Source organism: Oreochromis aureus, linkage group 20 (genome assembly GCF_013358895.1).
Source record: "Oreochromis aureus strain Israel breed Guangdong linkage group 20, ZZ_aureus, whole genome shotgun sequence".
Lineage (NCBI taxonomy): Eukaryota > Metazoa > Chordata > Actinopteri > Cichliformes > Cichlidae > Oreochromis > Oreochromis aureus.
Window position 1 is genome coordinate 2103283 of NC_052961.1, and position 27916 is coordinate 2131198.

General features: G+C 41.4%; 2 protein-coding genes across 25 annotated transcripts in view; both read right to left on the reverse strand.

The window, feature by feature from the left end:
- Positions 1 to 27916, reverse strand: part of LOC116310274 (polymeric immunoglobulin receptor-like) — a 107984-nt gene that overhangs the window by 78992 nt on the left and 1076 nt on the right. For 10 of the 15 annotated variants that reach the window (XM_039604551.1, XM_039604549.1, XM_039604550.1 and 7 more), the window contains exons 2-3: positions 4480 to 4634; positions 2856 to 3182 (exon numbers count right to left, since the gene is read on the reverse strand). In XM_039604551.1, the coding sequence (XP_039460485.1) occupies positions 2856 to 3182; positions 4480 to 4519 (367 nt within the window). In that variant the 5' untranslated portion in view covers positions 4520 to 4634. Of the gene's footprint in view, positions 1 to 64; positions 200 to 871; positions 968 to 1215; positions 1318 to 1901; positions 2223 to 2855; positions 3183 to 4479; positions 4635 to 27916 lie in introns of those variants that run through there. The other 5 variants (XM_039604560.1, XM_039604557.1, XM_039604559.1 and 2 more) reach the window with 5 other exon arrangements.
- Positions 124 to 27740, reverse strand: LOC116311254. 10 transcript variants are annotated; one of them, XR_005609613.1, is made up of 10 exons: positions 27464 to 27740; positions 27187 to 27380; positions 26278 to 26520; positions 25181 to 25519; positions 23034 to 23381; positions 22254 to 22328; positions 21758 to 21871; positions 21577 to 21608; positions 19549 to 19589; positions 18732 to 19245 (listed from the first exon to the last, which is right to left on the reverse strand). XR_005609613.1 is itself a non-coding variant. In XM_039604565.1 (9 exons), exons 3-9 carry the CDS (start codon positions 26315 to 26317, stop codon positions 19204 to 19206), a joined length of 996 nt encoding a protein of 331 aa, XP_039460499.1. In that variant the 5' UTR covers positions 26318 to 26520; positions 27187 to 27380; positions 27464 to 27740; the 3' UTR covers positions 18732 to 19203. The 10 variants fall into 10 exon arrangements, 6 of the variants coding, with proteins under 6 accessions (XP_039460499.1, XP_039460498.1, XP_039460502.1 ...); XR_005609612.1 differs by having other exon boundaries at positions 21577 to 21871; XM_039604565.1 differs by lacking the exon at positions 21577 to 21608 and having other exon boundaries at positions 22254 to 22325.

Here is a 27916-nt window from a genome sequence, read left to right on the forward strand (position 1 = left end):
GGCGGCCATTTTTGTCACCTACCTGTTTGAATTCACCTTCTTGGATTGTAATTTCTGGAACAGTCTACAAACTGAACCATCACACTGTGACTGCTTTATTTCTTTGTTACGGTAGCAGTCTGTCAGCAGTGAGAGGAAACAAAGAGAAAGAAAGTCACCTCCATGTTTGTGCCCTCTGAGTTTCCTCTGGTCCTCAAACCTGTGGAACAAACAGGATGTTCCTCTGTTAGAAGGACCAACCATTCAAAGTGCACCTGAGGCTGGAAGATCACGGCTGCCCCTCCTGTTCTTTCATTCTGCTTAGTTGGACTTTATCAAACTTTTTTACAATTTTCATGGGTCTTGTAGTCGGTATATTTTTTTCTGTTTCATACTTTGTAACGTATTACTTCACATGTGAAAGGTAACCTTCCTTGTCCCTTTGTTACGCGTGGGATTGTGGATGGAATCCAACAAAAAGACGTAACACATATTCCAGCCCTAACCCTAACCATAACCTTTATCGAGTTAGTGTTTTCCAATGCGATTATTGATTAGAAAGTAAAATAAATGTACATCAGGGTAGATGTACATTGTAGATCCAGTCCAATCGGTTGTCATATTTCCTCCTGTTTCTGAACGTGTATTGTGTACCGATAATTTGTCACATAGTGCAATATGTTACGCTTTGGAAGTCAGAACATGTTGGTTCAACATCATCTCTACAAGTCACTCCACTCTCCTCTTAGAGCCCAAAGCGAAGCGTGCAGGATGAAATATTTTGATGTTTGACTGCAGCTGTTTGACAGACTTCAAGTGAAGTGAAAATTTCCTCTGAGTTTTTGGTTATAAATGAGACGCTCTGTGTGTTTCTGTGTCTCTGTTATCTTACCTCTGTTGCTCTTCCTCTTAATGCAGATTATTAGAACAGCCAGTGATGAGAGGATGATGATGATGAGCAGAGAGATGATCACATACAGCAGCACAGCTGTGACAGCAGAACAAGCTTGTTTTACTCTGATTTACTGATTGATGAGTTGCACGTGTCGTATAATAACAGACGTGAAATGAATAAATAAACAGATAAAAGTTCTACATGAACACGAGGAGCTCACAGCGAATTTAGAAAAAGCAAACATGTTTGGCACAACATCACATTCACATCATAATTCTGATTAGAAAAGCTGCCACACAGGACAGGCTGATTAAAATCATACTGTCTCCTCTCAGACTCACAGATGGATGTACCTGATGCTGCTCCTTCAGGCTGCTCAGTGCTTCCAGTCCAAGTTAATGAAGGTGTGGAGCTTCCTGTAGTTGTGGCTGATGGTCCAGCTGCTGAACAAGAGCAGAGAGGAAAGTTTGACTTATAAATGTTTGAAGCTGTGGACAAGAAAAACACAAAGATAAAGAAAAATGACTGAGAAATCAAACGAGCCTTAAATGGATCCACTGACTGAAGAAACAAATGATTGGCTAATTTAGTGTTAGATAAAAATGCACTAAAATAGTTTAAAAATGAAATAAAACATGAATGTATGTTGAGATATCAGGTTCTTTGAAACAGCTGCAGCTGCAGTGACCAGTAAAGACATTTAGGGACATTAATGGTCACCAGTTCAGCTCATTTCCAGCTCCATCTTCTTATTCCTGCTCTCGATCACAGTAACTTTACTTCAGAATAATTCTTGTTTCTAAATAATTCTGTTTATATGTTGAGATAAACTGAGTGCTGAGAGCAGTCTGCAGTCTGAGCTGTTGGCTCACAGGGATTACTGTACATACACTCAGCTCAGTATTAGAAACTTTGCTCATGTTTAATATGAACATCCACCACTGGAACAGGAGATATATGACAGGAAATAAGGAACAGCTGAACAGCTCCACTCTGACAACATTTGATTAATGTCAGTAAAACTCACCATCTGTGACAGTGACCTCAAACTCTCTGGATGAGCTGCTGGAAGATCCACTCAGTAAACATCTGTACGGTCCTGAGTCAGACTTGGTCAGCTGTGTGATGCTCACATACAGAAGTCCTGAAACATATCTAATGTTGTATCTGTCTCTCTGAGCACTGAGATGCTCTGTATCAACAAGAATCTTCTCTCCTCCACATTCTCCCCTGCAGAACATCTTTCTGTTTCCAGCTTGTTTAAAGTAACATGCGACTGTGAGAGAGCTTCCAGTTTCTTTATTGAAGCGTTTCAGCTGAGCAGGATCATCGTTTCCATCCAGCAGTGCTGTTAAAGAGACAAACAATCAATAGTTACTATCTGTGCTGAAGATGATGCAGTCTGATCAGAGTAACTCCAGTTTGATCCACAGTTACACTGGGAGCTGCCCAGTTCAACCAGTCTGACAGAGGAACTGTTGAACTAACTGAGATTTAAACGGCTTCATAATCAGACTGATGGATTCATGAAAAATCAGCTTTTATGATAAGTATAGACTCTAAAATGTGAACACTTCATGGTTTTTAGACTTTTGTGTTCTGAATGTTTTCTTCACATATTCATTGAGGAATAAAACATTTAGTTGTGACGGGAACTCTTGGAAAGATCTAACTGATGACACAGAAGCAAAAACTCATGAAAGAAAATCAAAGTTACATCAGAAAATCTTCTTTCATTCATCAGCGTCTGTTTCTGACATCAACATTTCATTCACATCATTATCAACTGACTCAATGATATTCACACACACTTGTGTCCCAGCTGCAGTTCATCGGTTACTTAGAGGAGTCCAAATGTAATGAAGAGTTTACAGAAGAACAAACTTCAGCTTCTTTAAACCATCAGCAGCTGTCAGTGAAAACTCAAACTTTGCTTCACAAACAGAAACTAAACATTTCCACAGCTGAAACAGAAACTCACCTTCAGCAACAAAGATCACAAACGGTGTGAATGGAGCTGATGATGAAGATCCACCCAAACCACATCTGTACTGTCCAGAGTCAGACTCAGTCAGCTTTGAGATGCTCACAGATAAAACATTGTTTTCATATTCAATGCTGTATCTGCCTGTTTGAGCTCTGACATCAGTTGTTTTAATGAGAATGTTTTCTCCTTCACATTGTTCTCTGCAGAACATCTTCCATGTTCCTGGAGAATTAAAGGTGAATCCCGCTTTAAAATTTCCTCCAATGACTCCATAGTGAAGAATCTGAGCTTTGGTGACTTCAGGGTTTCCATCCTGCAGAGCTGTTGGAAACATGAACCATCAGTAGTTACTGTTTGTACTTCCTGTAAGAAGCTGCAGTCTGATCACAGCATCCACACACAGACACACTGAGACTAAAGTCTGAATAACAATAATGATTCATGTCAAATACATTTTATTGTCTACAATGGTGGAAAATCTTCTTTCAGTCGACGTGACTCAAAATATATCTGAACATGTTTCCTGTGCATGAATAAAATTACAATCAAAGATGAAGATAAACAAAATATGACATGTAAATGACTCAGAACTCCTCTGTGTGGTACTCGTAGTAATTATATGTTGAGAGATTGAAGCAACAGCTCAACATGCAAGTTTTTCATGTGTTTTATCCACAGGAAGTGATGTCATCATTTAGTTTAAATGTACTGCTGGTGTCAAAGTTCATGAAGCAACAACAAAAACAGTGATGAATTTTTTCTTTGCTCTAACTTTGTTTTACTGAGTAAATGAATGAATCTGATGATTGAAAGCAGCAGTTTGTTCCCTTTATTTCACCGACTGCAGTTTGTTTGAGGAAGTAACAAATACTTGCAATGAACAACATGTTATTGAGTAATTTATGACTATTTTAAAGCTCTAAAGCCAAACTCAGCAGCTGCTGTGTGTCAGTTACTTTATGTAAATGATTTCAGTTCATTCCAGCATTTAAACTCTGTGCAGTCGTATTTCTGTTCAGCTCTAACAGGACAAACAGGAAGAATTAGGAAATAACTTTTCACAGAACTCTGGGTTTGAAAATGCTGACAGATTTAACTCACGTGACTCACAGGTTTATATTTGTCTGCAGGAAGTGATGTCATTTTGTCAAATCTATATGCACTGTGGGAGTGAACTGTGAAGAGTCACAGTGAAGAAACATCAACATGTAACAGTAAAAGCAACAAAATGTGTTTTTGTCTTTCAAAGAAAAATTCATTGACTTGATCAACAAGTTTGTGTTTTCAAATAATAACTGAAAGTATCAGGTGGAGTTTTTACTTTTATATTACAGGTTATTCTGAGGAAGTAACAAATACTTGTAAGAAACCATCTTTGAAAGGACGAATCCTAAAGCCAAAGTGAGCAGCTGACATGTCCATGAATGTGCTCACTGTGATGGTTTCTTCTGTCCATACTGGCCACAAACAGATCCATGAAATCATGAATAAAAGCAGTTTGAATGGAAGAAGCGTCCATGAAAGTGACTCATAGCTGACTCTGATCATCATGTTTAACAATAGAAAGAAACATGTTGGAAGAATGAGAGTGACAGAAAGAAAAAGTGAATGTACTCACAAAGGAAGAAGAAGCAGATCAGAGTGTGATGGACTTTCATGATGAGGCTCTGATGGTTTACTGCTGCCTCTCTTCTTCTTCACTGGAAACCAGGAACTTGTGACGCCTCACTTCTCTAACTGAAGGAGTCCCTCCTCCAAACACACAGCACACACCTCCACACTCCTCCCCTCTGCATCCGTCTGTGAGTCTGCTGCAGGGCCTCAGGCTTCCTCCTTATATTTATAGTATTATGTGCAAAGTGCTGCAGGAAACACAGTGATGACACTTGACTCTGTTAAATTCAGCACAGTGACCAAAACCTCCAACAATGATCATCATTCATCATGAAATCATTTCTCTGTGTCTGAAGATAATGAGCTGAAGTTTGGGATCATTTAGACAAACAGTTTGGGTCAAATGTTAGAAAAGAGTCAGACTTTGTTTCTTCCCACAGTTTGTTTAACATGAGTTGTACAAGTTAAGTTCAGGAGGAGCTATGTTCATGGTCTCTGTCTTGGTTGTGTTTAATACAAGATAGTTGCTAGAAAGCCAATCAGAAACCTGAGTCAAGCACTGGACCAAGGTGGACAGCCTATCCAGCGGATGAGGCTTAAAGGACATATGCAGCTAAATGTCATCGGCATAGAAATGATAAGAAATGTCACTAAACGATTGAATAATGCTAGCTAAAGGAAGCATGTAGAAAGAAAATAATAATGGACCCAAAACTGAACCCTGTGGAACACCGCAGTTTAGCGCAGCAATGTTAGAGGTAAACCTTTCAGTCCTAACAGATAATTTCTGTCTGATTATTAGGAGGAAAACCAGTCTAGGGTAGAGCCAGATATACCAGCCAAAACCTTCAGCCTGTTGAGTAGGATTTTGTGATCGATGGTGTGAAAGGCAGCGCTAAGATCAAGCAAGATGATCACAGAACAATTCCCTGCATCAGAAGCATTTAATGAATCATTATAGACCCTTAAGAGAGCCGTCTCAGTGGAGTGCTGCTTTTGAAAGCCAGACTGAAAAGGGTCAAAAATCTGTAATCTGCATCGTAAGGACTTGAACTGATTGTCTACAATAAGTAATATACTTAAAAATGGCAATTTTTAAATAGGCCAATAATTACTACTAGAGCTAGGATCTAGATTCTTTAAGTGGAGTTACCTCAGCATGTTTATAATAAGATGGAACACAACCTTGCCTCAGTGAACTGTTGTTGATGGATAACATTGTGGGACCAATGATGGTGAAAGTACCAGACAGGACAGAGGGAGGTAATATATCTAAAGAGCACGATGAGGATTTCATTTTACCTAATACTGTAATTAAGTCATTAAGTGTGATTGGAGAAAAAGAAGTAAATGACCTGGGACAACAAGGGGCATCTTCATAAGGGGAGGCACTTGGGGAGATTTTGGATCTTAGGTCCATCACCTTGTTTAGAAAGTGGTTGAGGAAAGTATTACAGTCTTCATCAGAAAGTAACACAGCATGCTGGGTTAGAGGAGAAACAATACTGTTGATGATATCAAATAGAATTCTTGGGTTATTTTTATTATGGTTTATAAGATTATTGAAATAAGAGGATCTGGCCTCTTTGGCTGACTCATTATATAAGTGAAGAAGATCTTTGAAGTGCTCACGATGAAGAACCAGACCAGTGGACTTCCAGAGACACTCTGCTTTTCGACAGGAGCGTTGAAGACCATGAGTTTAATTGTTTAACCAGGGTGTGCACTAGTGATGGGATTTCCGGCTCTTTTTAGAGAACCGGCTCTTTCAGCTCGGCTCACTAAAAAGAGCCGGCTCTTTCGGCTCCCAACCGGCTCTTCAGGTTGTTTTGTTGCTTTAATTAATTTATTATTAACAATAATATAAAATTATGCACAAAAAGAATTACTAATGTAAAAAAAAGTGGTTTTATTTATATATGTTTATATATAAATATATGCGGTGGCCCCTAGAGACAAAGGACGTACAAACTCCAAAACACATTTCTAGCGTTAACTGAACTCCCAAAACAGAGCTACCTACATCACTTAAATTACACAATTGAAAGCACATTTGCGTTGTTTGTGTATTTATACACAAGCACTCATATATATTCAAATAATTTTAAAAATGTTCATTTACCTGTTACTACCACACACCAAATCCGGTCGTTGGTACTTCCTGGCTGGTGTAGCCACTAGGTAACAAAAGCTCAACACTGCGCCGAGCATCCTGGAGCACTTCTGTTGTGTTTTTGGAGTTTGTACGTGCTTTGTCTCTAGGAGCCACCGTAAATATACTTTTATTTATTCACTCCACATAAAATGTAATAAATAAATCATATAATACAAAAACCAACTAGTCACATTTCAACTTTTAACTATTTAAATTTTCAGCTTTTTCCTTTTACAAATTTAAAGTGAAACAACACAAAACACTGCAAACCACAACACAATCAAATATAAATTAAAATATGAAAACAAAGAGAAGATGCACATTCTCTGTCATATAGGCCTGCATGAATAAACTTTCTGAATCCTTTATCATCCGCCACTGAAATAGTTGTGGATGATTACTATACCTTTCTAATGTGACGTTGTTGTCCCTGGCTCTCTTCCTCTCTCTCTCCCTCCCGCTCTGTTACTGTGCTACTGCGAGTGTAACTACCGCCCCTCCCCCCTCTTCCCAGCGCAAAGCACAAGGCTGGCGTGCGGAGTGAAGCGGAAAAAAGTGCAAGAGAGGGTGACTGAAAAAACAAACAAACCACGGCTCCCAATAAGGAGCCGTCTCGCGTCGTTCACTTCAAAGAGTCGGCTCTAAGAGCCGTTTCATTCACGACCGACACATCACCAGTGTGCAGGAACTAACAGAGCAATGACTGGTTTTGAAAGGAACAAGATTAAGAATGGCAAGACAGTGTTTGTTAAAAGAATTAGTAGGGAGGAGGAGGTTTTAAAATCAAAAAGAGAAGAAAACTTATAAAAGATAGAGTGATCAATAAAGTGCCTGCGCCTAATAAAACCTCGGGAAGGAGACTGAGCTGACAGATACATTAAAAGAGACTGACTTATGGTCGCTAAAAATGATGTCATTTAAGTTTAAGTGGTCAAGGGACACAATAGGTGAAGACCAAGTCCAGAGTGTGCTCAGTAGTGATGGGTCGTTCGCGAACGAAATGGCAGTAAAGAAAATGAGTGAAGCAACCAAGAAAAGAAGCAAAATTTGGAACCACTTCAATTTTATTGACAGTACAAAGGCAGAGTGTAGAGTCTGCAAGAAAAGAATTTCATATAGAGCCGGCTCCACAAACAACCTGCACAGGCACCTGAGAACTGTCCACCCATCAGTGCAATGGGAAGAAAAAACACAGTCAGACACACTTCTGAGACCTTAGCAGAAGAGCTGCTCAAAGTGGCAAAAGAGTGGGATGTGGAAAACAAAGTGGTTTGCTGTGTTACTGACAATGCAGCTAACATAACAAAAGCAATTAAAGTCCTGAAATGGACCCACCACCCATGTCTCGCGCACACAATTAACCTGGTTGTAAGAGATGCTTTGAAGGTGATAAAGCCAGCTGTGGACAAAGTGAAGGCAATAGTGGAATTTTTCCACAGGAGCACAACAGCCACACACAAGCGCAAATCTACCCAACAACAGATGGGCATGCCTGAGCTAAAGCTCAAATAAGAATGTATCACAAGATGGAACTCAACCTTTCATATGCTAAAACGGATTCTGCAGTCCAAGATGCAGTCATCTCTACCCTAGCAGTTATCAATGCACCGGTCGACCCTCTGAGCCACGAGGAATGGGAGGTACTACAGGAGGTATGCACTGTTTTGGAGCCATTTGAGCAGGTCACCGTGGAGATCAGTGCAGACAGGTGAGTGTGCAAATGTTATTGCATTATTATTATTATTATTATTATTATTATTATTATTAGTAGTAGTAGTAGTAGTAGCAGTAGTAGTAGTAGTAGTAGTTAGTTGCATTGCTGGTTGCATTCCTGGTATGAAAAGCAGATTAGACATGATCATAAATAATAATATACTGCTGAATTTTAAAAAAGCATAATTTTGAAACTTGTTATGTACTTTTTTTCAGCCACGTCACAGCCTCCTGTGCAAGGGTCTGCAGAGAGTGACAGCTGAACACCAAACCAGAGTAACTACAGAAAAAGTGAAAGAGACGGTGGATGCTCTCTGTGCATCCATGGACAGAAAAATCCACAGAATGGAATATAATGCTGTTCTCTCTGAAACTACCATTCTTGATCCAAGATTCAAGAAGCTGGTCTTTAATGACAACAGAGCGGGGGATGAAGCTCTTCAGAGAATAACTGCAGCAGCAAGATCCAGTCAATCAACTCCACTGCCAAGAGGGAGAAGAGGCAGAAGAGGATGAACAAAAGGAGCAATAAGCATCTGCTGTTTGGAGGTTCTTTGAAGATCGAGCAAGGAGAGACACTACCATAGGGAATCCCTCAGCAGATGCAATAATGGAAGTGAGATCCTAAATTGATGAGCCCCTTTGCCAGAGAAGTGCAGATCCACTGAGCTGGTGGGAGACAAAGGCTTATATTTATCCACGTCTTACCCAGGTGATGACACGGAGACTTTGCATTATAGCAACATCAGTCCCCTCAGAGAGAATCTTCTCCAAAACAGGACAGATAATGAATGACAGAAGAAACCGGATCAGATCCTCAAAGCTAAGGCACTTGGTATTCCTGAATGCCAACCTTTCCCTTAATTAAAGATCTGGTTGTTGAGTTTTTCTTTTTGTTTTGCATATTTTAATCGATATTTTATTGTGTTGTGGTTTGCAGTGTTTTGTGTTCTTTCATTTTGAATTGGTTTAAAAGGAAAAAAGCTGAAAATTTAAATAGTTAAAAACTGAATTGTAAAAAGTTTTTGTACTTTATAATTATTTTTTTTTTTTTACATTTTGTGTCCTGTGAATAAATAAAAGAATATTTATATGATAAACATTTATAAATAAAAAAGACATTTTTTACATTAGTAGTTCATTGTGTGCATAATTTTATATTGTTGTTAATAATAAATTAATTAAAGCAACAAAACAACATGAAGAGCCGGTTGGGAGCCGAAAGAGCCAGTTCTCTAAAAAGAGCCGGAAATCCCATCGCTAGTGCTCAGCAGTGTTGGGACTAACGCGTTACAGTAACTACGTTATTATTGTGGTAACGAGCACGGTAACTAGTTATTATGCCAAAATCAGGAACGCGTTACTCGTTACTGGGATTTAGGCTCGTTATTCGTTACTTCGTGTGGTGGATATCGCGGAGCTTCCACAGATTCAGTAACATTAACAAGTGGTGGAGGCCAGCAGGTGGATGAAGGAAAAGGGAGGCAAGAGGAGAGTGGCCGCCGTGTCAGGTGAACTGAACTTCAGGTAAGAAGTTATGACCTGCAGTCTATCGGAGTCAGATATAAACCAAGTTTAGGTGGAGTTTATTTTCGGTATGCTGACATTTTCGTACTGCGTGCTAGCTAGCATGACGGAGTTTCTATACAGCTGGGTGGGTGCTATGTTACTGATGTTGAACTTTATTTTGTTCATACGGTTAATTATTAGAGTTGCCAACCGTCCCCTAAAAAACAGAATCGTCTGGTATTCAGAGAAAATATTACGCGTTTCGTACTGAGGTGAAAAGGAACACAGTTTGTCCCGGACTTCAGCTACAATGAAAAAGACACAAAGCTGAAGCTGCACAGCTGCCTCTTCTTCTCTCATTCTCCCCCCTCCCTCTCCTGTTTCTACTTCAATCATGAAACTGATCAATGATCAGCTGATCGGCTTTTCTCTGTGTTTGTTTATCGCCCACTTTGCGCCAGAAAGAGGAAACCAGCAGATGTCGCGTTAAACAACAGCAGCACGTTTAAGCTTGATCAGCTGTTGTTAGAATTTATTTAATATTAATTTCTAGTATCAGCTGATGTTTGCTGGAGCCACAGCTGTAAAGCTGCTGGTCATGATATCGGTTTGGTTATCTGGTGAGAGGGAAACATGCAGATGAAACCAGGAGATGTCCTTACTGAATCATCAGAGCTGAACAGGTGATGGAGAAACAGGTTTACCTGTTAGGTGACATGGATGAGTTGAAGGGAAGTTATGAACTTTTTCTGAGAGACAAATAACACCAGGATCCTTTTCACGTAGCTGACAGCTGGTAACTGTGCAGGGGCGGGTCTAGCAAAGTGTTGCCAGGGGGCAGGTAGGGCATTAACAGGGAAGGGGGGACAAGGAAATACTTTTCTTTATTATTCTCATTTAAAATGTCTCGCTTTTAAAAAAATAATTACCTGAATCTTACAACAAACGATTGATAGACTGATACATATATACCATCAGAACAGTGTACATCACTGTCACAACAGTGTTTGTTTTCATTCAAAGGCTTTATGATTTTTCCTATAATGGTGGGCGGTCTCTAGTCAAAATGCCCGGACGATTTTTTTGTCCCAGTCCAGCTCTGTATGCAGCTCATCTGCAGTCTGGTGTTACCTACATCTTCCTATTCAGAAGGCAGAATTTCTGAGTTCTGAGTACAATCAAAAAGCACCACGACTGCAGTTTTTGTGTTGGATGTAAAAGCGCACATGATGCTGTGACGTAGGCTAGAACCATGGCGGCAGTCGACGACGGTCCAGGCGTGGGATTTCTCTCGTGGAAATGTGCACATTATTTTTCCTTTCTACTGGTAGGTGGCACAGTGCACTTGTGGCAAGTAAGCAAGCTAGAAGACTGGCAGTCTGGCTGGGTATCCAGTTACGGAAGCAACACATTAACAAGAGAATTCTGAGTAAAACCAAAGTTACTTTCCCTAGTAACTAGTTACTCTGAAAGTAACGAGTAACTTGAAGTAACTGAGTTACTTTTGATGGAAGTAACTAGTAATGTAACTAAGTTACTAATTTAAAGTAACTTACCCAACACTGGTGCTCAGCAGTGTGAGTAGGACCTGATACATGCTGAACAAAATTAAGAGTCCATGATGCTCAGGAACTCCTTAGTGGTACTATTTGATGAGTCCTCTGCATGAACGTTGAAGTTTCCAGCGATGATGATCTTGCCCAGTTTAATAGTGGAAGTTAAAAGTTCTTGCAAGTCTGACAGAAAAGACGCAGCAGACCCAGGTGGACGATAAATTAAGATGCCATACACGGGCTGATCTCTTCAAATTTTTATTATAATCATTTCAAGAGAGTTGTAACAGCTTGAGGAGATCATCTGGCATAAAAATGTCTTTTTAAAAATTACAGCTGTTCCACCTCCTCGTCCAGATATCCGAGGTGCGCAGAGAAATGAACAGTCTGCGAGACATCACTCTAAAAGATGTGAGACTTCATTCTCACGCTGCCACATCTCAGGAATAAACACAAAATCAAGCTTCTCTGCGCAGAACAAGCAAGACTTGTTGGCAATTGAGCGGGCATTAATTAACATCATTCTAACGTTGCGACCCACCGGGAGAGGTGTAGAGTAGCCTGGAACAGAGACTGCACAATGCGGTAAGGCGCACAGCAAATCAGGGTTCCTGCTGCTTCCATGCGTTCAGATGACAGCTCGGGCGGTAAACATCGGGGGTTGTGGGGATTAATCCAGCTCTGACAAGTCTCAGGCGTATCTTACGGGCAGCAGCCAGGGAATAAAGCCCCCGAGGATCCGCTTCTCTTCAAAGCCGACAAAGCCGCACAGGAAAGCCTGCTCTCTTTCCCCGCTTCCTCCGATGAGGCCTCTGAAGCAAAAGGGTGCTGCGCCGCACTCAAGCGGTGGTGGGAAAACAACCTCATTTCGTTGACTCTGAAAGTTATCCATGGCAGACTTGATCGCGAGTAACGCATGACGATCATAAATCTGAATGGAGATGACGCCGGACAAAACTGTAGCAAAAATACATACACAACATGTAAAGTAAACAAACACAAGGGCAATGGCAGCATCACAGCCAAACACAGGCGCCATCTTGCCTCTCCAATCACATGGAAAGTGACCAATGTAGCAGCTTTACAGTTTACAGTATGAGTGAATTAAAGTGACCAGCATGAGCAGGATTGTCCATAGAGCAACATCTGTATTTACAAAGGCAGAGGTATGTGGAGTGCAATAGAATCAGTTAATGGTTTGTGTGGGTGTGTGTGGAGGTGGGGGGGAGTGTGGGAGCTGGTAGTGAGTTCAGGAGTCTGACGGCTTGCGGAAAAATGCTATCTCGCAGTCTGGAGGATCAGGCCCGATCCTGTGGTAGCGTTTGCCGGATGGGAGGAGGGAGAAAAGTCCATGTGAGGGGTGTGAGGGGTCAAGCACGATGCAGGAGGCCTTACTGATGCAGCGCTTGTGAAAGATATCCTGTAGCAGAGGGAGCGATGTTCCGATGTAGCTGGCTGATTTTTCCAGTGAAGAAGAAGAGAGGCAGCAGTAAACCATCAGAGCCTCATCATGAAAGTCCATCACACTCTGATCTGCTTCTATTTAGATTTTTTTAAAAGATAATTTAAGTTTTGTGGTTGGAAGAAACATGTTGCCTCACTTGTTTAGATCGGGGGTCTATTCCAAAATCATGTTCAAACAACTCTGAGTTCAAAAATAAAGTCTGACTTCATTCACTCTGAGAGTGGCAATCTTTGCTGTTCCAGAATAGCTGATCAGAGTTCGTTCAATCAACTCTGAGTTAAACACATGCATGAATAGAGAAAGAAGGAGAACATCAGTGGAGCCCTGATACTATGATTCACCATGGCAACAGATAAATACAAAGCAGGGGTTCCATTTTAATAACATGGCCCAAGGAATATGAACACATGTCAGTGCTGACCAAGTTACAAAAACAAGAGGAAAGAAGAGTCATTTAAATCAGTTTTGGCCACTCTATCATCATCCGAGAGAAAAACAAGTTTAATATTAAATACATCATTTTATTTTTTTTTTTTTTTTTGTCCATGCTCATCAGTTATCCAGTTGATTTTACAGTTTATTGTAAATCCAATGATCAGCTGTAACCTGACAGGACAAAATGTTTACTGCTACCAGATTAGTTCCTCAGACAGCAACAAACTCTAGAGTGGATCTGCTCTCAACTCAAACATAAAAATGTTTAAAGACAGAAAACTTTGCATTAATGTTCTTGTTGTATTTATAATTTGATCTCATAACAGCTTCACTTATAAGTGATGGTTTCCTGACAGTCACTGTTTTACATTATGGTAAAAACTGCAAGGCAACTTTTGAAGTTATTAATAATATAAACTTTTATCCATCCATACATCCATTTTCTTCTGCTTATCTGGGGCAGGTTCACGGGGGCAGCAGCCCAAGCAGAGAAGCCCAGACCTCCCTCTCCCCAGCCACCTCCTCCAGCTTGTCCGGGGGAACACCAAGGAGTTCCCAGGCCAGCCGAGAGGTATAATCTCTCCAGCGTGTCCTGGGTCTGCCCCGGGGCCTCCTCCCGGTGTGACATGCCCAGAAGACCTCACCCAGGAGGCATCCTTGTCAGATGCCTGAACCACCTGAGCTGGCTCCTTTCGATGTGGAGGAGCAGCGGCTCTACTCTGAGCCCCTCCTGGATGGCCGAACTTTATCTCTAAGGGAGAGGCCAGCCACCCTTCGGAGGAAACCCATTTCCACCGCTTGTTCTTTCGGTCACTACCCACAGCTCGTGACCATAGGTGAGGGTACGGGCGTAGATTGACCGGTAAATTGAGAGCTTCGCTTTTACGCTCAGCTCTCTCTTCACCACAACAGACCGGTACAGCGTCCGCATCACTGCAGTCGCAGCACCAATTCATCTGTCGATCTCCTGCTCCCTTCTCCCGTCACTCGTGAACAAGACCCCGAGATACTTAAACTCCTCCACTTGGGGCAGGGTCTCGTCCCTGACCTGGAGTGGGCACTCCACCCTTTTCAGGCTGAGGACCATGGCCTCAGATTTGGAGGTGCTGATTCTCACTCCCACCGCTTCACACTCGGCTGTGAACCGTTCCAAGGCGAGCTGGAGGCCATCACGTGATGAAGCCAACAGGACCACATCATCTGCGAAAAGCAGAGACGAGATCCTGAGACCACCAAAGTGAAAGCCTTCTGCCACTTGGCTACTCCTAGAAATTCTGTCCATAAAAATTATGAACAGAATCGGTGACAAAGGGCAGCCCTGGTGGAGCCCATCACCCACTAGGAACAAGTCCAACTTATTGCCGGCTATGCGGACCAAGTTCTTGCAACAGTCGTATAAGGACTGAATGGCCCGTAGCAATGGGCCAGACACCCCATACTTTAATCATACATAAAATACAAATCATACATAAAATGTTAGAGATGTCTGAGCTTTTATGGATCTGTGTTGTGAGATTTTACAGATTTCACTGTTGTTTTGGAAGAATGAGACATTTTAAATAAGGAGCACAAATCATGTCAATAAGCTGCTTTGAAAGGATCCAGATGGTATTAAATGTGAAATGAGTGGAGCTGAACTGGTTCCTGATCTGGTCTGAATCAGTGATCAGTGTGTGTTTTGGATCCGTCCTGTCATGTTAGTGGACTCAGACACTGTGTGCTGATCCATTAAGGAGCCTGTGATATCTTAAAGTGAGTCTGGTTCTGAGTCGACCCAGTATGACTGATTTCTCAGGTGATTTTAAGTCTTTAGGTGATTTTGAGTGAGAAATGTGTTAAACTTAAGGTTGTTTGACATCATTTAATGACTGAATCTTAATCTGTCAACACATTTCAACATGAAGTGTAATCAGATTACAATCAGACTGTTTGCAGCTGCTTTTAAAAGGTCACTTTAAATCATTTTTCCCTTCTCAGAGTCTTTACCATTACAGCCTCATCTTTACTGAAGTACTCACATCCAGCTGTGGCAGACATTTTTCCATCATATCACCAGTCAGTTGCATGTGGGATGTTACAGCTTTGATAGTTAGATCGAGGGTGGGGGGCAGTTATACGTGACCCTAGTAAGACTGAGAACGAGCAACATCTGTTTTTGGACATATCTGCCATATTTTGAAGTGTTGCTGGATTCCAGTGTTAGGATGAGGGCTTATCTGTTCTGTTTATCCTCATCTGTGTTCGCATTATTTATCAAGCTTGACATACCTGATGTTTGTCCCAGAACCACACCCACTGTTATGCACCCTTAATGAGACAATAAAGTGACCAAGCGTATGATCTGATCCCTCAGGACATGTGACACTGCTGCTTCTAATCCAACGCTCTGTAGCGATCCAGCCTTTCACACCAGGGGAATTGATGATGTGACTAAATCATTATTTTAAAATGAAACTTCTCACAGTCTTGATTTGTTTTGTTTTTTTCCATTCTTTGCACCTAAACCTTCTTACCCTGCTTGCTCTGATATGAAAACATCTGAGTGGCCTTGCAGGTCGAGACTCATCCGTCTGATCTTGTGACTTGGGGTTTGCTGTGGCTCACCTCTTAGGTCTGTGATTGAAGAAATGGTGCATACGGTGTTTTTTGGTGGAAGAACCCAAACCAAAACCCAGAAAGGTGTTTTCAATGTCACTGATGAAAAACAGCCCTCAATACCAACAAATGAGTTCATCATTTATACCTGCAGAGTTTGTCTTCTTTATTTTCTTCAATAAACAGATTATTTTTATCAGATAACTGTCTGCTGTTCTTTCTAACTGGTGTTTTATGGTTACACCAGCTGCGTGATGAACTCTACGTCAGTGCTTTGAGCAATATCAGCACTGGACTGCACGAGCTACTCCACCAAGCCCTCAAAGCAGGTGATATCTCATCATCATCATCTTGAATGGTGAAGGTGTATGAAATTATATCAAAATAAATGACTTGTCCATAAATTCAACAATCTGTTCGTGTTAAATTCAGCATCCACGAGCACAAACAAGTCATCATGCATGTGTATGTGCTTTAGCAGCACTGTGGCAGATTCACACTGTTGCAGGTATTTGTGCTCCCTCGAGTCATCCTGGCTTTGAGAGTCTGGAGGGTGGAGCCCAAAAGAAGAAGCATTCAAATGCGATTGGTCCCTTTCAAAGCAGTGATGCACACAGCCTCTCTGTGATGGACAGGCTCAGTTTACTGCATTAAAGTGAGTTACAGTGGCTGCAGTGCTCCACTCATTGTGGCTTCATGCAGTTCTCTGAACAGGCAGGCTGTGGCATGCACAGAAGAAGAAGATGTGACATGCTGTATTTTTACAACACCTGATAACAGTCAGATAAAAGTCATAGGCTTCACAAGTATACATGCATCTCATAACAGTACAACGGGTTTACTCAGATTCTACTTAAACTGTGGATAACATCAGGGACATGTGATCATCCAAGACTGGGAATTCATCTAGGCTGAAGAGTGACTCCTCCACAGAATCCAGTTTATTTATTGTATTATTCTTTTATTTCATATGAATTTTACCACCAACACTGAGGTAAAGTTAACGGAAGTAATTGTAATCAGAATGCACAAAGTTCAGCTGAAACAAACAACCTTCTGTCATGATTCGGCTCCGTAACGGAGGCAGGTGACGACCCAAATGCAAACTCATGGACACACGAGGAATTAACTGAAAAGCACTGCTTTATTGCAGTACATGGAAAACAGAGAACTAAACTAAACTGGGACATGATTAAACCGAAACACAGGGAAATACAGCCATGAACACGACACAGAATGGAGGGAGAGGTGGACATGAATACACAGAAGGATAACGAGGGACATGGGAACTCACGGGGAACACAGCTGATACAGATAATCATAACGAGACAGGGCAGGAGCAAACGCAACATGACGCATACTGACGGGAGACTATCAAAGTAAGACAGGAAGTACACAGAGGCGCAGACAGGAGGGGAGGAGAGAACACAGGGAGAGCACAGACATAATGGGCTGGGAAAACATGGAACAAAACGCAAGGAGAAGCGAGGCATGGGGACTCACAGATACTTGGAGGGGGACACGGGGTAAAGACACGAGGGGAAATCTAATAAACTAAACTGAACAAGCTAGGAACCATGGAATAAATAAAGACCAAAATACAAAAACACAAGAAAACTAAGAACGCTGGGTCAAAATGACCCAGGACCATGACACATTCATACACATTCATACAGAATACAACATGTAGTGAAATGCTTGTCTCCTAGCTGCAGCTGTGCCATTCCAGGGTTTTAGCATATGGGGGTCTAGCCACAACCCTTACTGGACACCAGTGGCAATCAAACTTGCGACTCCCACTGGATAGTGCAGTAGTCTTACCACTGCACTATCCAGCTGCACCACTTCTCCAGGTGTTGGTGTCACAGCAGCTGCCCTGGAGTATAAAACAAAATGCAGTCTGACGTCGGGGCGGTGAGGTGATGTAAGGCATTGTTGGACATCATGAAGTCTCCGGGATCAAGGGTCTTGGTCAGCTGGGGTCTTTCTGTGACATTCATATGCTCTCCCACAATCCAATGAGACGCTTATTCGGTTATGCCAAAACATATAAGTGTGTATATGTGAGTGTGTGGTTTCTGTAACTTGGCCCTGTGAATGACTGGCTACCTGTGCAGGTGGACCCGCCTCCCTCCCTGTGACAGCTGGGACAGACTCCAGCCCTGTGACCCTCAGCTGAATAAGCAGTTAATAAAAATGATCCACAGATGATGTGAAATTCCCCCGTTTACAGTTGAGTGGGTAACGTGCTGATCACATCCACTGACTGTGTTGTTGTTGTAAGTTAGGGTAACTGGAACAGCTGTTCTTTCACAGACTGGACACCACATCAGCTCCCTGCTCCATCCTGTTGTACAAACTGGTGTGACACTAAAGTCTGTTCCATACAAATAATCTGATTCAATACAAACACCAACATTGTGCTGACCTAAAGAACACAAAAGTCACAGGAACGATCTGGAAATGTGGGATTTGCAGCAGGACTGATGTGGATCACACAGTGAAGGCAGACTTATTATGTTTCAACCACTGTAATAATGATAGAATAAGAACACCATCCTTGTAGCTGCTGCGTGCTACGTATGCTAAAGTTTTATATGGTTTGCTGTTAGCTCTGTGCAGCTAACCAGCTGATTAACTTCAGTTATGTCTGATGTAGATCCATCATTGATTCAAAATTAACATTTACTGCACTGGATTAACTTAAAACACTAAAATAAAATAAAAGAATCCAAAGCTACGATCGTCTCAGTTTAAGGATTAGTAAAATATGAAATTTATAACATTTAATCATTTTTCTAAATGTACAAAAAACAGACTGACCAGGAGAGTTAATGTTTTTTTTTTTGTTTTTAATCACATGTACATAATATTGGCCGTTTCATGATACAGAGAGCGACTCAGAAAGTGTCTGTCCAGGGTGGGAGGGGTCACTCTCAGAGTCCTGCAGGTGTCCAGGTGTTGGAGAGAAGGAAGACTGCAAACACCTTCTCAGCCAAATGGACGACACACTGCAGCAGAAAGACTTCACAGTCTCCACTCATGTAGGATGATGGAGGCTGGTGGGGCTGGTTCCTCCTGCAGACGTTCCAACAGCTGCAGTTCCTCTAACAGCCACTTGAAGCTGACTCCAAATGTGAGTGAATATTTACAGTTTTCAGGGTCTGTGTTCAAACTTTAAACCTGAGGGACTGAAATAAACCCAGGTGTGAATCCAGAGAGTCTCATGTGTGGTGTGTGAGTGTGGAGTAGGTCTGGTCCTGGTCCCTGGCGGCTGGATGGAGGCTCTGGTAGGTCGAGTCTTCACGTGTAGAACCTGGAGTACAGTTCTCGTAGTGGGACGTCCTAAAACAGAGACACACTGTCTTCTTCACATAACAAGAACAGACTCTGACTTGGTGAAATCATTTGTGCTGGTAAATATTTCCATGTTGCCTCGTTGAACCTCTCAGACAACAGTGTCTCTGTTTGTTGTTGGAGTCTCCGTCTGGGCGGCCATTTTTGTCACCTACCTGTTTGAATTCACCTTCTTGGATTGTAATTTCTGGAACAGTCTACAAACTGAACCATCACACTGTGACTGCTTTATTTCTTTGTTACGGTAGCAGTCTGTCAGCAGTGAGAGGAAACAAAGAGAAAGAAAGTCACCTCCATGTTTGTGCCCTCTGAGTTTCCTCTGGTCCTCAAACCTGTGGAACAAACAGGATGTTCCTCTGTTAGAAGGACCAATCATTCAAAGTGCACCTGAGGAAGAAACACGAGAGATCATTCAGAATTATTCACTTTGGTTATGAGCAGTCTGATATCTGGATTTTTATATATCTGTTTATTTATTGTTTCTCCCACTGTCTGCTCCTCTGCTCTGTGTTTCCATTTTCCTCTCTGACTTTGCTCCGTTTATATTTTGTTCTTTTCTGCAAGTTTCCAGCAATGAAGCTGAAGTGATTTCACATCCTGACTCCTGAATATTGGAGCCAGAACCTGCCTCAGTGCAGAATCACATGACATGTACTTGATAACACACAAGCCTGAATCAGTCAGTTTTCACTCTGTCAGCTCAGTGGTAAAAAGCATAGCCTGTATATTAAAGATGGAATTATCTGCTGTAATGTCAGCTGTTGCTTTGTGCACTCCTGTTATAAAAGCCTCAGTTCAGCTTGTTGGCTGCAGCAGGAAAGTGTTTACTGAGGTCACAGTGAGCAGTCAGCTCATAGATACAAGCAGCCATAACCAGAGTCGTCTGTGGTGAACGCCTGTGTTTAACTGAATGAGCTGAATGTCAGATCCTGTTTGTCTTCCTGTTTTCTCTGTGATGTTTCTTTGACCTTGAAGTTTCCCAGATATGTACTAATCATGTTGACCTCTTTCTTCTTCACCTCTCTGCTTTACTAATTCCTGAGTCAATATCTTATTTTAAACTCATGAAAACTGTGCACGGTCTCTTCTTCTATAGGAAAAGACGAATACATGATGCATTCTTAAAGGGATTTTTCATTTTTGTATTTTTTGTGCTTTCTAACATGTTTCTTAACATCATTGGACCATAACATAATTCATTTATATAGCACAGTAAAAACAACACATGGTCGACCAAAGTGCTGTACATCAGTGCAGCAGATCTGCCTGAGAAATATTCTGCTATTGTGTTTCTCTCTTTCCTTTCTCTCCCTCTGTCACCTGGGCAGAGTTCACTGTGGGCTCCCACCTTTGGCCTACATACCTGGGAGACGAGTAACACCTGCGTCTCATTAACTGGCCTCTACTTAAGTGAGACTGCTCTTCACTGGATTGTTGCTTGACTTGTGTCAGTGAAATCCTGTCTAGGACACTGCTAATCTAGTTCCCTTGTGTACAGACCTGCCCTTGTTCCTTACGGAGATTCTGGTGTGAGAGAGGAGTGAGAGATTGGTGAGATGCCAAGAGAGACAGAAGGGGAGTGAGAGTGTTCCCCTGCAGATTCCCTGGAGCCCTGATCCCTGATCCCTGCACTCTTGTATAGCACTTTGTCACTGTGGCACATTTCACCTGGTGTTAGTGAATAAAGCCTCTGTTCTTCCTTTGAGCAAAGGAGTCCTGCGTTTGAGTCCCTCCAGTTACCGTAACAATAAGTATCAATAAAATAACAGAGTCAGTTACGCACTGAGTCAAAAGCCTGTTAATAGAAATGAGTTTTTAACCTGGATTTAAAGGCCAACACTGAAGCAGATTGCAGTTCAAAGCTTCGGGGCCACGATGGAGAACGCTCGGTCTCCTCTCAGCCGTTATTTAGGGACTGAGAGCAACAGCTGAGCAACTGACCGGAGTGATTGGGGAGAGAAGGAGCAGATCTGACAAATATACAGGCGCCAGACCAGTTAAGGATTTAAAAACCAGTAAAAGGATTTTAAATTAGATCCTAAATTCAACTGGAAGCCAGTGTAAGGACATCAGAACCAGAGTAATATACTCAAATGTTCTTTTACCAGTTAAAACTGTGCTGCAGCACGTAAATGAAGGGCAGTCTGTTAATATTTTTTTGCACTTAAATCAATGAATTAACAAAGCAGTGAATCGTGTCCTTCCTCCTGAATGCTCCACCTCTCACTAAACCAATCAGAGTACTGAGCAGTAAGAACTGAAACAGAGACTCAGTCTGATCCTCCTGAAATCACCCACGCTGCATGTGTGTTTGGTTACCTCAGGTTTTGAGCCTAACATCTATCCGTGTCCTCAAACCAAAGCGTGCAGACGAGTCACAAAGAAAAAGTCAGAGAAAATATTTTTGTTTCACTGCAGCTTTGACAAGTGACATAAAGTTAGTTTCAGATTTTGATCATAAATGGAAAATTCTGTTGTTGCTGTATCTTTGTTGTCTTACCTCTGTTGCTCTTCCTCTTAATGCAGATTATTAGAACAGCCAGTGATGAGAGGACGATGATGATGATGATGATGATGATGACAGCCACAGTCAGACCCACAGGCAGCGAAACACCTGCAGCAGATTCAGAAGACGTTAGTTTACACTCACATGTCCTGATACAGCATGTAATCAGTATTTTCTCTGTCATGTTAGTAACATGAGGCCCCTGAGGTGAGTATTTACCTGTATGCACCTAAATTCAGACTCAGGGTAAGTTGGAGATATTTTGCATGACTGTGTTAAACAGTCTCATTCTCCAGTTAATACCAAACGTGTTTGGACATCTTTATGTAAGTTTATATCTGTAGACCACAGCAGTGGAGTTTAAATCAAACCATCAACATTTGAGTAAAGTTTTTATTAAAAGTTTTAAATTAACTAAATTGTTTGATATAAATTCCACAGTAGTCGTGTACAGAGGAGGATTTTTAAAAACCTGTGGACACAATTGTACCTTCAGGTGTTTTCTCAGGCTGCTCCGTGGTTACACTCGAGGTGAGTGAAGGTGAGAAGGCTGATTGGACGACTGCTGAAACAGGTCAGAGAGTGAAGTTTAGATGTGGTTCTTATTTAAAAGCAGAGATCTGAGAAAAAGCAGCCCGCTCACACACTCAGAGTCACACATCACTGTGTGTCACACGACTGCTGCAGTGTCACTGTGAGTAAGGATGTTTGTAACATCACATCTTTGACATCACAGTAGGCAGGTATCATTGTTCAGCATGCTGGGTGTATTTTAACTGACATAATATTCTTTCTGAATATAGCCAAACATTAATATGTGTCCAAACCAGTGCATGAAACCAAGACACAAACACAAAATCCCTCAGAGTGGACACAGACTGCTGTCTTCAAACGTTGTGACCTTTCCCACCACCTGATGTTGTAGCACTTTAACAAAAGGACAGCTCAGTCCTCCTGCAGCCAGTTTGGAAATGACCGAGTTAAAGAACACCTCTTTCTTAAAGGTGAGACACCAGCAGCGTCTGATAGATCAGCAGTATCTGACATCTGGGATAAAAGTGTAAAGAAAGATTCTGAAATTCAGATTTTATAATAGCATCAAGTTTTGATAGTGCTCCAGAAAAACTGTCAAATTAGATTTTAGTTGCAGAAAAAGTGCAAATCATTATCTACAGTGTGGCTGTTAGATAATATGTCTGGTTATCTGAAACACCAGCAGCTATCAATGACTAAATTAGCAACATTAAAAACATTTTCAGGGAAAACTCACCATCTGTGACGTTGATCTCAAAGAGTCTGAATGAAGCTTGACCAGAAGATGGATTCAGAGAACATCTGTACTGTCCTGAGTCAGACTCAGTCAGCTGTGTGATTGTCACATACACAATTCCTCCTCCTCCATATGTCTCCTCTGAAGTTCCTCTAAATCCAATTCTGTATCTGTCTTTGGAAGCATCTTCATCATCTGTTTGAAGAAGAACCTCGTCCTCTCCACATTCTCCCCTGCAGAAGAACTTTTGTCCTCCAGACGGATTAAAGGAACATCCGACTGTGAGAGAGCTTCCAGTTTCTTTATTGAAGTGTTTCAGCTGAGCAGGATCGTTTCCATCCAGCAGTGCTGTTAAAGAGACAAACGATCAATAGTTACTATCTGTGCTGAAGATGATGCAGTCTGATCACAATAACCCCAGTTTGACCCACAGTTACACTGGGAGCTGCCCAGTTCAACCAGTCTGTGGCTGGAACAGTGAATTCAACAGTGATTTGAAGTGAATTCTTCTGATTCAGTCCGACCTCCTCGTGCCATCATCATAACATCATCATAACACAGTGGACACATACAGACACTCTGCTAGTGTCACTCTGGAGGTTTTACTGTGTTTACTGTACAAAGCAGGATTTAATCTTGTCCATGTAACTCCAGGGTTAATCATGCTTTTTAATATGAAGCTGGTTCACTTATTACCCGTTTATATTTCATATATATGCTAAGCTAATCTGCTCCAGAGCAGGTTATGTTCCAGATCACAGATCACCAGGTATGAAACCTACTGTCCAATCAGATCTCTGGAAAACCCCGAGACCTCTGAGAGCAGATAGTAGGAGGGTCTAAAATTCTCCAGTGGTGTTTAATGTCTTTGCTTTTCCCTGATGATCCCTGAAGAAATATTAATTCTGAAATACAAATTTATTCCCTGATTCTTTTTGTTCCTGTGGCAGTTTTTTGTTTTATAATCAAAAGAATCTGATCCTAAAACAAGCAGCTGTTTGTACCTGCTGACCTCACATCAGATTTGCACACAGTCTAAGCCCACAACTCTAGTTAAACTGCATTTGAAAGAATAAAAACTAAAACCTTTCTTTTAAACATGAATTTAATGAAATATTGATTATAAATTATAATCCATCAGATTCTCTGTGTTTTAAAACCTAAACTTTATTAAGCTCGTTCACAGTCTTACTGATCGCAGCGTTCATGCAGCCTTTAACACAGATGACTTCAGTCTGTGTTACTGTATGTGTTTAACCTCTTTATAGTTTTATCTTCCTTTGTAAAATCAGCTGCTCTGATGTCAGCACGTCTCCATGTTTCTGATTGGTCAGATGTTGCTCCCGCCTCTTTCATGTGAACACACTGGCAACGAATGGGTTAACTTAGCGAGCTGGTAAAAAGCTTCATGCTAAATGTTGATGTCAGGTTCAGTGAGTCCACACAGGACTGTGGTTTAGGAAACTCAGACTTTAACCCTGAACGCTTCAGTTCCTGTGCAGGTGATCAGAGGAAATCCAATCAAAAACCCAACATCATTACTGAAACCATGAACCGTGACTCGCTGTGGCATCAGATAAAGAGCAGAGCCTCAAGTTTAATCCAGTAACGTGAGAATAATGTGATGTTAAAAACTCCTCAGTGAATACTGTGCAATACAAATATGGATCAAACAGATAAATTCTAATTTACATACAAACCTTTGATTTTGAAACACAGTTTAGTTCATGCTCATGAAGTCCAGCTCAACCACAAAAGACAGATCAGCTGATCACTTAGACGATACCTCAGATATCATATTAGCCAATCTCATATAGAGCGTGTTATTGTCTCCTGCCCACACAGCTCCACCACAGCTTCTCCTTTTCATGCTGTGTCTGATGTTCTGTGCAGCACGATTCACTCACATCATCCTGACATGATGGAGATTATGGCAGGAATGTTCTTTTTCCATAGTTATATACATAACTACAGTTTAAAAAACACAGTTTGGTAAAGAGAAGTTTGTTCAGAGTCATTGACTCCGAAAACTGAAGTAAAGTAAAAATCTCAGAGTTTCCAAAGTTTTATAAAACTTTCTTCAGACTTTCAGAGACAAAAGACAAAACAGAGAAATCAACATTTGCACAGTTTAAACTGAAACTCACCTTCAGCAACAACAACTTCAAACTGTCTGTATGAAACTGATGATGGAGATTCACCCACACCACAGCTGTACTGTCCAGCATCAGACATGATCAGCTGTGTGATGCTCACAGACAAAGTAGGAGCATATTGTACAATTGTATATTCAGTGCTGTATCTGTGACTTTGATGCTTCTCATCTGTTGTATTAATAAGAATGTTTCCTCCTTTACATTCTCCTCTGCACAACATTTTCCATGTTCCAGCAGGAAAGGAGAATCCAGCTGTTAGATTTCCTCCAACGACTCCAAAGGAAATGTTGTTGTTGAATATGACTTCAGCGTTTCCATCCTGCAGAGCTGCTGGAAACAAGAACCATCAATAGTTACTGTTTGTACTTCCTGTAAGAAGCTGCAGTCTGATCACAGCATCCACACACAGACACACTAAAGTCTGAATGTGAAACACTGAGAGCTCAGAGTTTAAACATCATCTTAGTTTCACTCTTCTCTCCTCATTGATCAGAACAAAGATCCACATTCAGTCCTGTTAGAGCTCTGACACTAAGCTGTTTGTGATCAAGAGGAAACTAAAAGTTTAACATGTCAGTTTTTCTTCATATTTTGGTTTTAGGCGATGACTCACAGTTTTATATTTGGCTGCAGGATGTGAGGCAGTTTATTCAGTTTAATCTGAGTTATCAGGAACAAAATGTTTGCAGGAAGATTTTCTCAGTTTAGTCAAATTAAAGTTCAGCTAAGTCAATAAACTCTGAAGGCAGCAGGCTGAGTTTGTTCCCTTTATTTTACTGACTGTTCAGTTTATTCTGAGGAAGTAAGAAACACTTGTAATGAGCTGTGTTTGAAATGATGGTTTCACATGTGATCAAGTCCTAAAGCCAAAGTGAGCAGCTGACATGTCCATGAATGTGCTCACTGTGATGGTTTCTTCTGTCCATACTGGCCACAAACAGATCCATGAAATCATGAATAAAAGCAGTTTGAATGGAAGAAGCGTCCATGAAAGTGACTCATAGCTGACTCTGATCATCATGTTTAACAATAGAAAGAAACATGTTGGAAGAATGAGAGTGACAGAAAGAAAAAGTGAATGTACTCACAAAGGAAGAAGAAGCAGATCAGAGTGTGATGGACTTTCATGATGAGGCTCTGATGGTTTACTGCTGCCTCTCTTCTTCTTCACTGGAAACCAGGAACTTGTGACGCCTCACTTCTCTAACTGAAGGAGTCCCTCCTCCAAACACACAGCACACACCTCCACACTCCTCCCCTCTGCATCCGTCTGTGAGTCTGCTGCAGGGCTTCCTGCTCATTCATGCAAATCTTTACATTTACATTTAAATCTGAAACCAGAATTCACAGCACGAATTATAAATGTGATGATGTGTCCAGCTGATTCTTCCACCTCAGCTAAAATTCATTTAGTCTTCTTCTAATATTAAAACTCTTAAATGATCATAAGTGCCATTGTTATATGTACATATTGTTCTTGAGACTTCACAGTATTTCAGTATCTGCTGACTCTGAGGTTGTAAATCTGTCCGACCTTCATTAAAGATCTGAGCTTTTCCGTAAGATCTTTTGAATCTTGTGTTCATTTGTTTTTTTATTAGATAATTCCTTATTTAACTTAGTTTCATTTTGACTGGACATAATAATGAAACTTAAATATTACATCACAACTAACATGACATCAAGCACAAAGACCCAGAAAAGAGGATCATTCATGTCCATTTTAAAAAGTTGCATTAAGGCTGTTTTTGTCTATAACAGCTGCAACAGCTCGACTTCCTGTTAATGCTATCTCACTGAGTCTGAGGTCAGCTCGTGCAGAACAGGAAGCTGAACGTCAACACTGACCAAGTTTGACAAACTTATTGCTCAACAGCACTGAGGGAACATTTAATATCTTTCACTGTTTTTAGATGGAAAATTATTTTATTCTCACAAAGAACAAAGAGGAAACATCTCCAATAACCATGAACTGACATTAACATTCAGAATCTGACCTTCTGTTACGGGGTGGTGAGTAAGAGAACCCAGACGCGGACCTCTCGTTAAAGTTGAACAGTGTCTTTATTTACAGTGAAGCCAATCCACAGTTATCCACAGTGCAAAGTCCCTTCAGTGCTCCCCTCATGTGTCCACACAACTCTCGTGAATAGTGACGTCTCTCCTCTCGTCTTTCCGTCTCGCTCGTTTCCTGGAAAAAAGGCAAACAGACGCGATTAGCCCCCCCTCCGCTAACAAACACTTGTCTTACACTCGCTGAGTTCGAATCGCTACCAGGCTTGGTGGAATACTCCAGCGCTGTCTGTCACTCAGCCACACCATTAAATAGCTCTGCCAACGATGGTGGAAGATTGGCAGCAGCTGGCGAGGAATCAGTCGCAGGTGGGACAGCTCAGAGTGGCAGCACTTCCGGGTCGGAGATCTCCCGTTGCTACGCAACCGCGTAACAACTGCAGCGGAGCCGGAGACAAAAACAGAGCGAGAGAACAAACACACACATACACACAGGTCGCCGGTCGGGGCACCGTCGGACCTGACACCTTCTTTGGTAAATATGAACTTCAGTGTGTGCAGAGTTGCTGTGGTTGTTCTCTTTAAAAAACCTTTTACAGCATTAGTTTTAAACAGTGGGCTGATACTCAATGCAGAAGCAAATAGAGGAAGTTCATATTACTAAAGTTAAAAATAAGCTGTGCTGAGTGCTTGTAAGTTACACCATGTCAGAGT

Coding starts and splice junctions, on each gene's coding strand:
- LOC116311254 (XM_039604564.1), bottom strand. CDS start 26,317: ATGAAAGTCCATCACACTCTGATCTGCTTCTTCTTCCTTT. Junction 25,520..26,277: donor GATCTGCTTCTTCTTCCTTT/GTGAGTACATTC, acceptor TCTTGTTTCCAG/CAGCTCTGCAGGATGGAAAC. Junction 23,382..25,180: donor TGAAGTTGTTGTTGCTGAAG/GTGAGTTTCAGT, acceptor TCTCTTTAACAG/CACTGCTGGATGGAAACGAT.